At 48.3% G+C, this 12,637-nt stretch overlaps 1 protein-coding gene across 1 annotated transcript; it reads left to right on the top strand.

The window, feature by feature from the left end:
* The first annotated feature begins 58 nt into the window (after positions 1-58).
* On the top strand, positions 59-10,770 carry GLOD5 (glyoxalase domain containing 5). Its single transcript, XM_037909044.2, has 4 exons — positions 59-2,253; positions 6,831-6,995; positions 8,245-8,400; positions 10,317-10,770. Exons 2-4 carry the CDS (start codon positions 6,852-6,854, stop codon positions 10,464-10,466), a joined length of 450 nt encoding a protein of 149 aa, XP_037764972.1. The 5' UTR covers positions 59-2,253; positions 6,831-6,851; the 3' UTR covers positions 10,467-10,770.
* The last annotated feature ends 1,867 nt before the right edge of the window (positions 10,771-12,637 follow it).

The following is a 12,637-nucleotide window of genomic DNA, read 5'->3' as shown; positions in this document are numbered from 1 at the left end:
GGGATGTCAACTCAGGCAGCTTTGCCTCATGGCACGGGGACTGGGATGAATCTGAAGCTCTTGGCTCAATACAAAGTAAAATCTTTTTTAAAAACCCTACCAAATTTTGTATGAATTTGGTGATTGAAAAAGACCTGCTCTTTCCCCCATTGAAGGACATGCGGGCTCTGCCATTGACTTCAGAGGGAGCAGGCCCAAAGACGGAAAAGGACAGCTGTAAAGCCTGGCATATCGTGGGCAGGGGTTATGCTAGTTTCCTCCCAACAGCTACACCTCATCCAGGCATGCAGCACTCTCCTTTCTATTCCAGGCCTGAGCTTCTGCTAAGCTGAGACTTCCTCTTGGGACAAACTGGAAGGTGGTGTTGTGAGAGGAACCAGTATCCACACAGCTCTAAAATGCTAACACAACTATACACATAATCATCCTCCACCTTCAGCTAGATTTCAGCCCTGATCCAACAGAGTCCAGATTTCCTGAGCTCCAGGGCACATTGCCAGGCCTAGCTGTTTTCCCAGACTGTCTTTGATGACTTAGGTTGTCGAGATACGAGTGGGTAGAAGGAGGGGTCTTTGTGGGAGGTAGGAAGTTCATCCTGGATAGTGGTGCATCTGAATGTTGTGCTTTTCAGAAGGTGCTTAGCTGTTTAGACAGGCACTTCCAAAGCATTGGAATAGATAAGTACCTTGGAATTCTGCTCTGTAAGGATGAAGGGATAATGCACCAGTCACTGGCATCACCCAGTCCCTGTGAATCTGGTTATTATACATGTGTGCTAGGCACTCTACAGTCAAAGGAAAAGGCAAGGTCTAGGCAGTTCACCATTTTCCTCCGGTTTAAAAGTTCTCTCTCCTAGTCATAAGAGTATCGTCTAGGAGGTAAAAAGAAAAGGAGGACTTGTGGCACCTTAGAGACTAACCAATTTATTTGAGCATAAGCTTTCGTGAGCTACAGCTCACTTCATCAGATGCATTATTAATGAGCAAGCCCTAAATCTTCTGCAGGGATGTAGCAGCTCATAATATTGTTCTCTGTTGGTTTTACAAAACATCTTTCACATGTAACAGGTGCTGAAGAACCAAACTATCAAAGAAGATGACAAGTGCAGGATGTGAGGCCAGCAGTAACTGGGTGGAAATGCAGGGTTTTAAGTCTGACCTTTAAAAGGCTAACAGAGTCAGTGGCATGAAGGTCAAATGGGAGCGCATTCTGCCAGCTTCGGGTGAGCGAAGAGAAGCCCAGAGAACTGACGGGCTGAGAAGTTGAGAATAGCACCTCAGGCGTGGCACATGAGTTTGTCGCTCCAGTTTTAGGCAGGGGTAGCTCCACTGACATCATTGGCATGGAGCTGGAGTTACGCCGTGATGAACCATGAGCTCAGAGGGCAGGGAGAGCAGCATGGATCAAATCACACAGATAAGGCAGAGCCCGAGAGTGGAGAATCTTGAACAAAGTGGAGAAAAGTCTAGAGGTTCTACTCAGGTTAATCGGTAGCCAGTGTGGCTGCTTGGAGAGGGATCCTGAAATCCAGGGGACATGGATGCCACACCCAGAAACTCTAAACTCAGTAGTACTCGCTCAGGCTTTGTTGAAGCCCTTTTAGCACTGCCACTGGGAACAACGTGTGGAACTCTACAGTGGACAGGACATCAGCAAGTACCACCATGAACCTGCTTGACTGTGCATAATTGCAGGGATGAGGCAATTCCTTCCCACCTCATTGATGCTCTAGTGTCCCCGGGGGGCACTGAGTGTGCACACAGCCTGATGGGGCAATATGGCCTTTGCCTGTCTCAGAGGCACAGAGCGCCCCCTGGAGGCAGGGAAGGAGTGGGATGCACCTGGTGATTCCCAGGCAGGCACATCCTGCCCAGCTGGGGTAAGCCCAAGAACTGCAGCTGTGTGCCCCAGTTTCTGTTTTCCGGGAGCACCCTGTAGCCTGTGTTATTTCACAGGGAGCCTGTATTCTTTATTTTAGAAGCAAGTGTGTGTTACACATAAAGCTGGGGAAATGCCTGAGATCTTTGACCCCAACCCGGTCAGCTGCTTTGTCCGAACAGAAACCAAGGTCTTCACGGAGGGGAGGGAGCAGCTTTCAGGAGTCGGGCTTTTATTTCTACTCGCTCTATCTCTTTTTCTTGGGAACTCTGCTCCCAGCACAGCTCAGCTCTGGGGACCAGGAAGTGGTTAGCTGGAGGGGACAGTGTTCTTTCAGGCTGTTTTGCTGAGCTTGCCTGTCTTCACTGCGTACAGGTACTCTGCCTTTTTTTCCCTACCAACATTTCACTCATGTTCATTTACTGAGAGCAGACACTTAAATATTAACTCTAGAGGCGCAGACAGTGACTCTGCAAATGGTTCTGAGGCTAGGGCTGGGGGGAAGATTGCAGAGACAAGCTGTGTCTTCAGACAGCAAACATCCTGAGTGCTTGCTCTACTGAAAATCAGCTCTTGCAAACACCAGAAAGCAAAGCCAATGTATCAGGATTCTGAGTGCTACATACGCAGGTCCACAGGCATGCATGGGACTTTGCAGAGACTGCATTCAATCTAAAGGGTGTTTGGTTCAGCATTTTCAAACGCCAGCTCAAGGAAGTGCCAGTGAATTTTTAATGGCAGTGTCACACAGCTTTTCACTGTAATTGGTGCGAACAGCAGGAGAGCCACAGATCTGGATAATTCTGAAGTCTTGAGTATGTTATTTGGGAAATTCTTTCTGCCTTTGTAACTCTAGTGGCCTCGGGATATCGCCTCCAGATCCCAGACTGTGACTTTGACATGAACAAAGAGGAGACTTGCCCAGGTTTGCCCTCTGGGAATCTGGGCCAGGTTTTACAGTCAGCTCAAGCCAGGCTGGGCAGGACTTGGAAACCTTATCTATGCTATACAGGGCTGCTACTCTGAAACCTATCTATACTAGCATTTTTCTTAACCTTACTCACTGCTGGAGCTGCACCAGTGGGAGGGCTAGCATAGATGGGCTACCAGGGCTTTTACTATGGTGCAGGATAACCTTGAGACATGCCAGTGTACTTATAAAACGGGAGTTCAGTGAGTGTGTATAAAGAGTCACATACTGCATAAATGATCAATATAGTTCATATGGCAATTACATCATCCCCTATTGTGTCTCAGTGCCTTGATTTATTTATTTCATGGCTGGCCCCAGATAAAAGGTTATGGGGTTATTGGTGGTGTTTTTGTCACTGTGTAATGGAAAGGGTTGGGAGGGTTTACTTTCCCCCATTGTTGTTTTTTTTAACCTTAGAAAAATCAGAAGTGTCGTGTCTACTGCATGTTGGTTTTGCTGGGGGACTAGTTGAGGGCCTCAGAGAAGAGGATTATGACTTGTGTCAGAACTTAATTCAAGTGTTGAACCTTTAACAAAGAGCACTTTTTTCCTGACTGTTAATTGAGTGTTCAAGTTAAACAGATATAAACACAAAGAGTTCAGCATTTTGAATTAAATCTATTTCCCCTTTTGATTAAAGAGGTTTCGCTTATATTTTATCAATGTATTATATATAAGAGTATTATATCATACTCTTCCTGGTTCTTCAGTGTCACATAGAGTCTTCCACACTAGACAAGACCTCAATATCTCCTGTAAAATCAATCAGAAAATGAAATGAAAACCTCTCAAATCCCCAGAAGTGCTATTTTCCTTCTGCAGGTTGACTCAGATGCATTCCCAGTCACCGGAGAAACAAACATTTTGCTTTACTGAGTCAAGTAACTTAAATCTGCTGTTAATCTGTTTTTCTCTAAGTGTAATAAGGAGCCCTGTGCTGTAGGGCAGTGGTTCACAACCTTTTTGAGCTCAGAACCCATTTGTAAATGGCCTGTCTCTGGTGTGCTAGTGCGCCTTTGTCTCTGAGAAAATAGTTAGTGAGCGTTACCAAGAACTACAACATATTTCAGTAACAATCATATAGCGAAATCTCATAATTTTACATGCAGTGATTTTACACACATTTCAATGGGATGGTAATATTCAGCAGATTATTAGTTTGCAAATGATACCTCAGAAGGCATACTTTGTACAAAATAGATCATAACCTTACAAAAGTGGTGAACATGGTGTACAGGGGGTCATATGCGGGACAGGGTATCACCGGGGGTTCCCAGTAGGAAGAGCAGAGTTTCAGTCCACTTGGAAAGGCTGAGGTGGCAGAAGGACAGAAGAAGACTAATAGAGAGTCCAGGCATGGTTGAAGGCAATGAGAGGTGTTACCAGATTTGCCCGTTACTTTGGGGTACACTTATTTATTAGGGTTACTCTTCGGGAGGGGAGGTGCCGTAATTCTATCAATGTACTGCTTGTGTCACTTGTGTGTTCATATAGAGCTCTACTTCTCCCTTCTGCAAGTCCCCTCCCAATGGAGCTATCCTGCAGGACCTAGGTTCCCCAGGGCTGGGTTCCTCCAGCCCCAGAATCAGATGAACACACACACACATGAACAGAGCGCGTCTGAGCAGACTGGGTGAATCAGCACTTCCAAGCTGACCCCTTATATGCCCCTGAACTCAGCAGCTTGGGTCAAGTGGCACTTCCAAGCTGCCACCCTCCTATGTCCCAGGTTCCGCACGTCCCTATCCCCACTTTCATGTTACAATTGTTCCGGAAGTAACCCACTGGATGAGCAAACCCCACAGGAGTTTTGGGCACTATAGGGATCTTTAGCTTAGGTAAGAGGAGTGTTGCTGCAGAGTAAATGGGGAAGCCAAAAACACAAAAGAGAGAGGGAGAGGGAGGGAAAGCAACCAGCTGAACCATAAAAGTTATTTATTGCCAGGTAATAACCATCCAAAGAGAGCCAAACAAACAAAACAGTTACAATATTAAATCTAGCTTAAATTTTATTACAAAAGTCAGGTTTAGAACACTATAACTGATCACACAAGCCTGGGTTAGAAAGCTATACCTAGAGTAGAAAAAAAGCAGAGAGAGACAGAGTTGGGTTCTTACCACTCCGTGAAGCTTGAACTGGTCGGGGTTCCCAGGTGGTGGTGGTATCTGAGAGTCCAGAGTGCTGGAGACAGGCAGAGCTCCCAGCACAATCAGTCAGGAGAAGATGAAGTCCCAACGGAACTGATGCAGAGTTTGGATCTAGGCATCAGAACCCTTACTTGCGTGTGAGTAGGGGTTTTTGTAGGGAAACAATAATGGTTCAAGGGAGAACACTATGTTTGTTTATGGGTAAACTGATGGCTCAAGGGAGTATACCAAAGTTGTTTTGCTCAGGCTAGACCAGTGGTTTTCAAAGTTCAGGCCGCGACCCAGTACTGGGTCATGGAATGCAAGGCACTGGGTCACCTTGCTCTGCACCCAGGGACCCTGGCAGCTGGCCAGTAAAAACTAGTAGTAAAACCAGGAGCAAAACTAGTAGTCCCTACCCAGAAGCAGCCAGCAGCAGGTCCAGCTCATAGGCAGGGGGACCACGGGGCTCTGTGCACTGCCCCCGCCCTGAGCACCAACTCCACACTCTTCCTGCACCCCAACCCCCTCATCCCCGGTCCCACCCCAGAGCCCACACCCCCAGCCCAGAGCCCTGACCCCCTCCCACACCCCAGCCCCCTGCTCCAGCCCTGAGCCCCCTTCCACACCCTAACCCCTCATCCTCAGCTCCGTTGGGTCACAGGCATCAACAATTTTCTTCAACTGGGTCGCCAGAAAAAAAGTTTGAAAACCACTGAGCTAGACAATAGGAACTGATCATTCCTGGCTATGGGCGGTGTTCTTTCGAGGGAGCTCACAATGCAATTAGGCAGCTTCAGGATTTTGGATACCAATAAAGGATTTATTACTAGAATTGATCTGATAACTACTGAGCTGGGTATGTGCAGGCGTGGGTTCATTAACATCTGGAGCAGAGATCCCCCATCATGCAGTGCTTCCCTGCTTTTCTGGTCCCAGAGTTCCGTGTGGTTCTTGCCTTGGAATCTCTGTTCTCCATTCTGTATGCTAATGGAGATGCCTCCCTGACCCATCTTCGATGCAAATGAGGCTAAGGGAGCTTTCTTCATCCTGTCACCCTTGTCCCAGGGGTTTAGGAGTGTCTCCCACTGCCTTTTCATTGCTTTTTGTAAGTCTTTCTTCTGATCGGTTTTGGTTCAAGCAGAGGCTGGGGATGGGGGGCGGGTCCTTTGTGAGTCAGACAGGCTGGGTACTGTGCCCTGGTTCCCCAAGAACACAGAGCTGACAGGTAACAGGGGTGGTATGTGGGGCAAGGGAAGAGACGTCTTGAACTTTCATGACTGCTTGCACTGGGGTGAGAAATGGACTATATGGTTTGGATTTGTGTTATGTACTGCATTGCACAAGGCTTTTATAACAAACTAACCCAAAGGAGGGTATTACAGTGTCAAGAGAGCCTGAAGTGAAGTTACTGGGTTAGCTGAGAGGGGAAACTGAGGCAGACACAGTTGTAGTGCCACGGCCTGCCTCAGGAGCGTGCTCCAGGCAGGATTGCCTTATGACTGTATCATATGTTGATAGGGTAAGTGTCAGCCATCCCATCTGCCCATGTTCCTAGCCCTCACTCACTGGCTGATTCTTCTAGGGACTGACTCAAAGTCCATAGACATCAATGGAAAGTCTCTCATTAATTTCAGTAGGCTTTGGATCGGGCATCACAAGACAGGTGGGTCTTGAGGAAACATCTGAAGGAGGAGAACATATTTTTCATGTGTCACACACAGGCCGAAAGAAAACCAACTTTGGCTTCTGCTTCCATTTAATTAGCCCCATGTCCCCAGCCAGCCCAACTAGGAAATGACCTGGTAGCTTGTCCCTGCATCTCACTAACCTTATTTCTACTCGGTTTTAGTCTCTGGTTGCTGGCTCTCAGATGATGTCCTGGCAGGAGAAGCGCGAGGGCCCCCTTCCATGTCTTATCCAGCGACTGGATCATCTGGTGCTGACTGTGAAGAACATTGAAGACACCGTAGGCTTTTATTCCAAAGTCCTGGGTATGGAAGTGGTCACTTTCAAGGTAATCTGAGGGGCAGGACGGAGCTGGGATATGAAAAGTCCTGTGTTCTAGTCCTGCTTCTGCCACTAACTTATTGCGTCACTGTGAGCAAGGCATCTCTATTTTCCCCATCTGTAGAGTGAGGATTGTAGGAACTGTCAGCCCATGGCCCATCTGACTGAGTGTCCTGTCTCTGACATAAGTCAGCAGCAGCTGAGTCAGAGGCAGGTACAGAAGACCCTACAGCAGGAAATAATGGAAGAACCTGCCCCTAGAGCAGAGGTTCCCAAACTTTTCTTATTGCATCTACCAGCTGCCCACATACCCCTACCCTTCTGCTCACTGACATTTGGAGTGTTCTTCTTTAACACTACCTGTCTTTAGCCATCTCTCTATATTTCACTGTTACATACAGAGATAGTTATAGTGCGATGTACACAACTGAAAAAAAAAAACCCTGACTAACTTCCGAGCTCAGTTAGACCGGACAGTAGCTGGGCAACTGAACCCACGTGGTACAGTGATTGGAGGTGAGGGCTCTGTACATCAGCGACTCTGTGTATCTGTTCTCATTGGTACATCTTGAAGTAAATTAACTACCGTATTTTACATAACAAATTCCCACAGAGTTTTAAAACTTTGTCTGAGTAGCCTATTAGGACAATGCAGTAAATAAAATAATGAATAAATAAAATCCACCATTACACAATTTCTCCCGTGTATTCCCCCCTGCCCATTTCCCAGTTCTAGAGCAGCTTGCAGTGCTTTGAAGTTAGACATTTCAGCAAAGTTTCAAATTTGGACCAAAAAACTGAAATCCGTTTTTGTTTGTTTGTTTAAATTCACTTTTTTTAAAAACCAGCTTGACCTCACAGAGCCACTGGGAGGGCTGGTTAGTTCCTGGGTGACATTTCCAAAGACATGTGTAGCAGCAGTTAGGCACCAAACTGTCATTTGGGCCTTTGAAATTCTCCCTCTCCTCCCATGTCTGTAAAGCTATAGCAGTGCTAAGATCTCACTCCTGTGTCCCTTGTTGTGCTATGGAACAGAAGTTCCACTTGCTTTCCACAAGGGGGTGACATTGAGTACAGAAACGGAACACTCCTCCTACCCGTCAAAGGAGACTTTTCCTGTTCTCTCAGAGCAGTATCCCTGGTGCTGTGAACAAGTGGCTCGCTCCCCAGCCCAGGGTTTTTCTTGCAATCCTGGTGTTCACAGAGGCGGGTCTCTGTGTGGCAGTACATTAATCCTCTCCTTCCCTTGGTGACAGGGCAACCGGAAAGCACTACGTTTTGGGAACCAAAAGTTTAACCTCCACGAGGCTGGGAAGGAGTTTGAACCCAAGGCTCACAGACCAGTTCCTGGTTCCATAGACGTCTGCCTGATCACAGACACCTCGCTAGACCAGCTAGTGGGACACCTGAAGGTTGGGCAAACTGTGTTTCACCCAAGTGGCGACATGTCTCATGGGATGCTGCCATGGGCCTGATGTGAATGAATAAACCCAGGGGTGTGGTAGGGTAAGGGTTAGCGAACTTCCCTGTCATCTTGGAGAGCTGGTGCCCAATTCAGCTTGTGCTTACAGCAGTGTAAATCAGGAGTAATTCCACTCAGATCAATGGGGTTGTAAGGAAGAGGAGAACCAGACGCCTGGAGTTCAGTGTGTGAGCATGAATCTCCTGGCTTTGTACTGCTCTATATCACAAAACCTCAAATTTGCAATCTCTGTATAACACTTGAAACATGTTACATTTGAAAATCTCTGTATAACAGGTTCAGCTCTGGGGTAGCAGGAGGTTTGGGGGCAGGGCAGGGTCTATGGGGCAGGATTGAGGGGCATCATCAGAACTGTGCGTGGGAACCCCAGGCCTGGAATAGCAGATGGAGCTGCAGGTCAGCAGCAGAGACGTGCCTGGGGAACCCCGGACTGGAATAGCTGGGGGAGCTGTGAGACAGGATTGAAGGGCATCCGCGGAGCTATGGTGAAGGGAGACTAAGGGCAGGACTACAACAGTGGTGCGTATTTCAGATCAGGGATGAGGTAAGGTGGCAGAGCCATAGAGAACCCCCAGGCCTGGGAAAGAAGAACCCAGTACCTGCCAAAATATCACTGGCCAGTGTTGTTTATCGCTTGCCTTCAGAACACCAAACCCATCACCTACTAGTCTATGTAATTGGCCCCTTCCTTCTGTCCATACACCATATGTCCAGCCCCATCCACCCACAATGCTTTGCAGTCCAACCTAGCTCAGTTGTGTGTCTCTTTATCTTCTCTGCTCGACAGCACAAGGAAGTCATAAGGAACAAGGAGTCACATCAGCAGTGCTGTCCTGTATGGATCACTGTCAGGGGCAACTGACGGCCTAGCCGGTTGCGCAGGTCTGCAGAGCATTTGCCACTGAACTCAAGGGGATTCTCTTCATTAGGGGTCCAAAGTCCATGGAAGTCACTCAGAGCAGAGAGCACATGAGCTTGAGCACATGAGTGAGATGAATTTAGATGTTCTCAAGGAAGTCACCATATGGAACTGGAGACAGGGAGATTTCAGATTTTCTTACTATCCAGCATGAGATCTGTCACCCAGCCACCCACCTGGGAAATCCAAGACCCTACTCTAATCCAGTATGGGATCTAATCTAAGCAGTATGGGAGGGGCAGTTATACCTGTGTCTTCTTGAAGGTCTATTTCATTACCTGTGTGGTGACAGGTTTCAGAGTGGTAGCTGTGTTAGTCTGTATCAGCAAAAACAATGAGGAGTGGGTTTTAGCCCACGAAAGCGTATGCCCAAATAAATGTGTTAGTCTCTAAGGTGCCACAAGTCCTCCTCGTTGTTTTTTCATTACCTGTGTGACTCTCTGCTTCCTACGCCCACACCCCATGCCCATGGACAGATAAACCCAGGGACTTGGCAGAATAAGGGGTTAATGCAATAATAGCCTTAGTAGAGACCTGGAGTCAAAGCCTGGCTTAGCTCACCAGTGACCCTGAATCTATTGGTTGTGTCCTGTTCCCCTTTCTAGCGCTGAATGCTGATCAGTTTGTCTGCCAGGAGGCGCAGCCATCGAGTGCCACGGGCTGGGATCACAGGGCTCAAGAGCAGCTAGCGCCCTGCTTGGCCATAGCTAGAGCCTTTCTAGGCCCTCTTCACCACCTGCCCCTCCTTGGGAAGTGCACGGCAGCACGGTTAAATCAGAACAACCAGGGCCAGAGAGGTGCTTGGACAATGGCTCCACCAGCTGCCTGGGGCACGGGTGGGGGGGAAGGAGGGAGGGCTGGGAGCAAGCCCCTTAGAAAACCATTGTTAATGCTGAAAACCAAACATACCTTCCCTCTCCTTCCAGGCCTGTGGTGTGACTATTGAAGAAGGCCCAGTGCCCAGAACCGGTGCCACGGGGCCAATCACATCCATCTACTTCCGAGACCCCGATGAAAACCTGATTGAGGTTTCCAACTACCGCACTGACTTGGCTGTCCACGGAGTGAAGCATTAGTCACACTCCTTTTTCCATCACTCCCCAACCCCCTCAACACTAGAGGCAAGCAGAGGAGGCCGTGATTTTGCTTTGTTCATTTGCAATGTATTGTAGGATGGGGTGTGGGGTTTGCAAACTGAGAACACATCAGCTTGTGTCCATGTCCATTCTGCCAGGCTCCTGATATAGTGGGACATGCCAGGCCTCATCCTCAAAGGAAACCTGCACAACACATGGGAGCTTAAATTCATAACTCTGCTAGACACTAAAAAATCAGGGACTGAACACTGGATTTATGGCTTATTACAACAATCTGCTACCCATTAACCCCACCCCACCCCCACCCCCCCCACACACACTCTCTGTCCTATGATTGCAGAGGTGTTAACGGGCCACTCTATCTTGAAAGGTCCCTTGCAATATGTGCTAACTACTAAACAATCTGTTCCACTGTTCATTTTGCTGTGAAGCTGGGAGTACCTTTCTCAGCCCTGAAGAAGAGCTCTGGGTGGCTTGGCAGCCTGTCTCTCCCACCAACAGAAGTTTTCCTAGATGGTAAATTCTCTGGGACAGGGACCATCTTTTTGTTCTGTGTTTGTACAGCACCTAGTGCAGTGGGGTCCTGATCCATGAATGGTGCTTTGAGGCACTAATGGAATGCAACTTATAAAGCAATAATCATAGAATCATAGAATATCAGGGTTGGAAAGGACCTCAGGAGGTGATCTAGTCCAACCCCCTGCTCAAAGCAGGACCAATCCCCACTTTTTGCCCCAGATCCCTAAATGGCCCCCTCAAGGATTGAACTCACAATCCTGGGTTTAGCAGGCCAATGCTCAAACCACTGAGCTATCCCTCCCCCCAAATCATTAATAATAAGTAGGGCCCCACCAAAGTCACGGTCCATTTTGGTCAGTTTCACGGCCATAGGATTTTAAAAATCATAAATTTCATGATTTCAGCTATTTCAATCTGAAATTTCACGGTGTTGTAATTGTAGGGGTCCTGACCCAAAAAGGAGTTGTGGGGGGGGGGGGGGATCACAAGGTTATTGTAGGGGGTGTTGCAGTACTTTTACCCTTTCTTCTGCGCTGCTGCTGGCGGCGGCGCTGCCTTCAGAGCTGGGCAGCTGGAGAGCGGCAGCTGCTGGCCGGGAGCCCAGCTCTGAAGGCAGAGCCACGCCAGGAGCAGCGCAGAAGTAAGGATCACATGGCATGGTATTGCCACCTGTACTTCTGCGCTGCTGCCTGCAGAGCTGGGCCTTCAGTCAGCAGCCGCCACTCTCCGCCCACCCAGCTCTGAAGGCAGCAGCACAGAAGTAAGGGTGGCACGGTATGGTATTGCCACCCTTACTTCTGTGTAGCTGCTGGCGGGGCGCCGCCTTCAGAGCTGGGCACCCGGCCAACAGGCGCTGGTCTCCAGCCACCCAGCTCTGAAGGCAGTGCAGAAGTAAGGGTGGCAATACCATGACTCCCCCTCCCTCCAAAAAAATAACCTTGTGACTCCCCTGCAATTCCCTTTTGGGTCAGGACCCCAATCTGAGAAATGCTGGTCTCCCCTGTGAAATCTGTATAGTATAGGGTAAAAGCACAGAAAAGACCAGATTTCACGGTGGGAGATCAGATTTCACGGTCCATGACTTGGTTTTCATGGCCATGAATTTAGTAGGTCCCTAATAATAAGGGCCAGAGTATAGGAAAATCAAGTATGAATCAACCACTAGATGGCAGCATTGCTTAATGTGGACTCTGAAAGTGACAATAGCTGCTGAGCTAGCTGGAGACCAGAATCAGCCCATCAGAGGAAATTATATACGGCCAGATCCTCTGTTGGTGTAATTTGGTGTAGCTCCAAAGCAGGATCTGGCCCATTTAACTGGTCTGCATGGCTCAGGATATGGGCTGGATGGACCTGGGATATGGAGCTTTTCCTCTTGGTTACTCTTTCAACTCTATCCCATTACTGAATGCTGTTTGGTTGTGTATATCAAATGCTTTGGTGGATCTCCGATCTGTTCCCTCCAGATGGGAGAGACTGCACGGAAAGTGTCCCTGAGACAGGAAACTATTGCTTCCTGCTGCTCAAATCCCCACAAGGCAAGAGACTCCCTCCCCGGAGGAGATTTACAGTGGCACATGGCAGTACAGAGATCGCATGCCAGACAGCCCTGGTTGGGAGACCAGGTTTCA

Source organism: Chelonia mydas, chromosome 9, assembly GCF_015237465.2.
Source record: "Chelonia mydas isolate rCheMyd1 chromosome 9, rCheMyd1.pri.v2, whole genome shotgun sequence".
NCBI classification, from domain to species: domain Eukaryota; kingdom Metazoa; phylum Chordata; order Testudines; family Cheloniidae; genus Chelonia; species Chelonia mydas.
Note: the sequence above shows the minus strand (reverse complement) of the source record. Positions and strands in the feature narration are given on the sequence as shown.

Excerpts from the sequence above, each read along its gene's own strand:
- GLOD5 (XM_037909044.2), top strand. The coding sequence starts at position 6,852 with ATGATGTCCTGGCAGGAGAAGCGCGAGGGCCCCCTTCCATGTCTTATC. Across the intron at positions 6,996-8,244 it reads TGGAAGTGGTCACTTTCAAG|GGCAACCGGAAAGCACTACG; the intron begins GTAATCTGAGGG and ends CCTTGGTGACAG. Across the intron at positions 8,401-10,316 it reads AGCTAGTGGGACACCTGAAG|GCCTGTGGTGTGACTATTGA; the intron begins GTTGGGCAAACT and ends CTCTCCTTCCAG.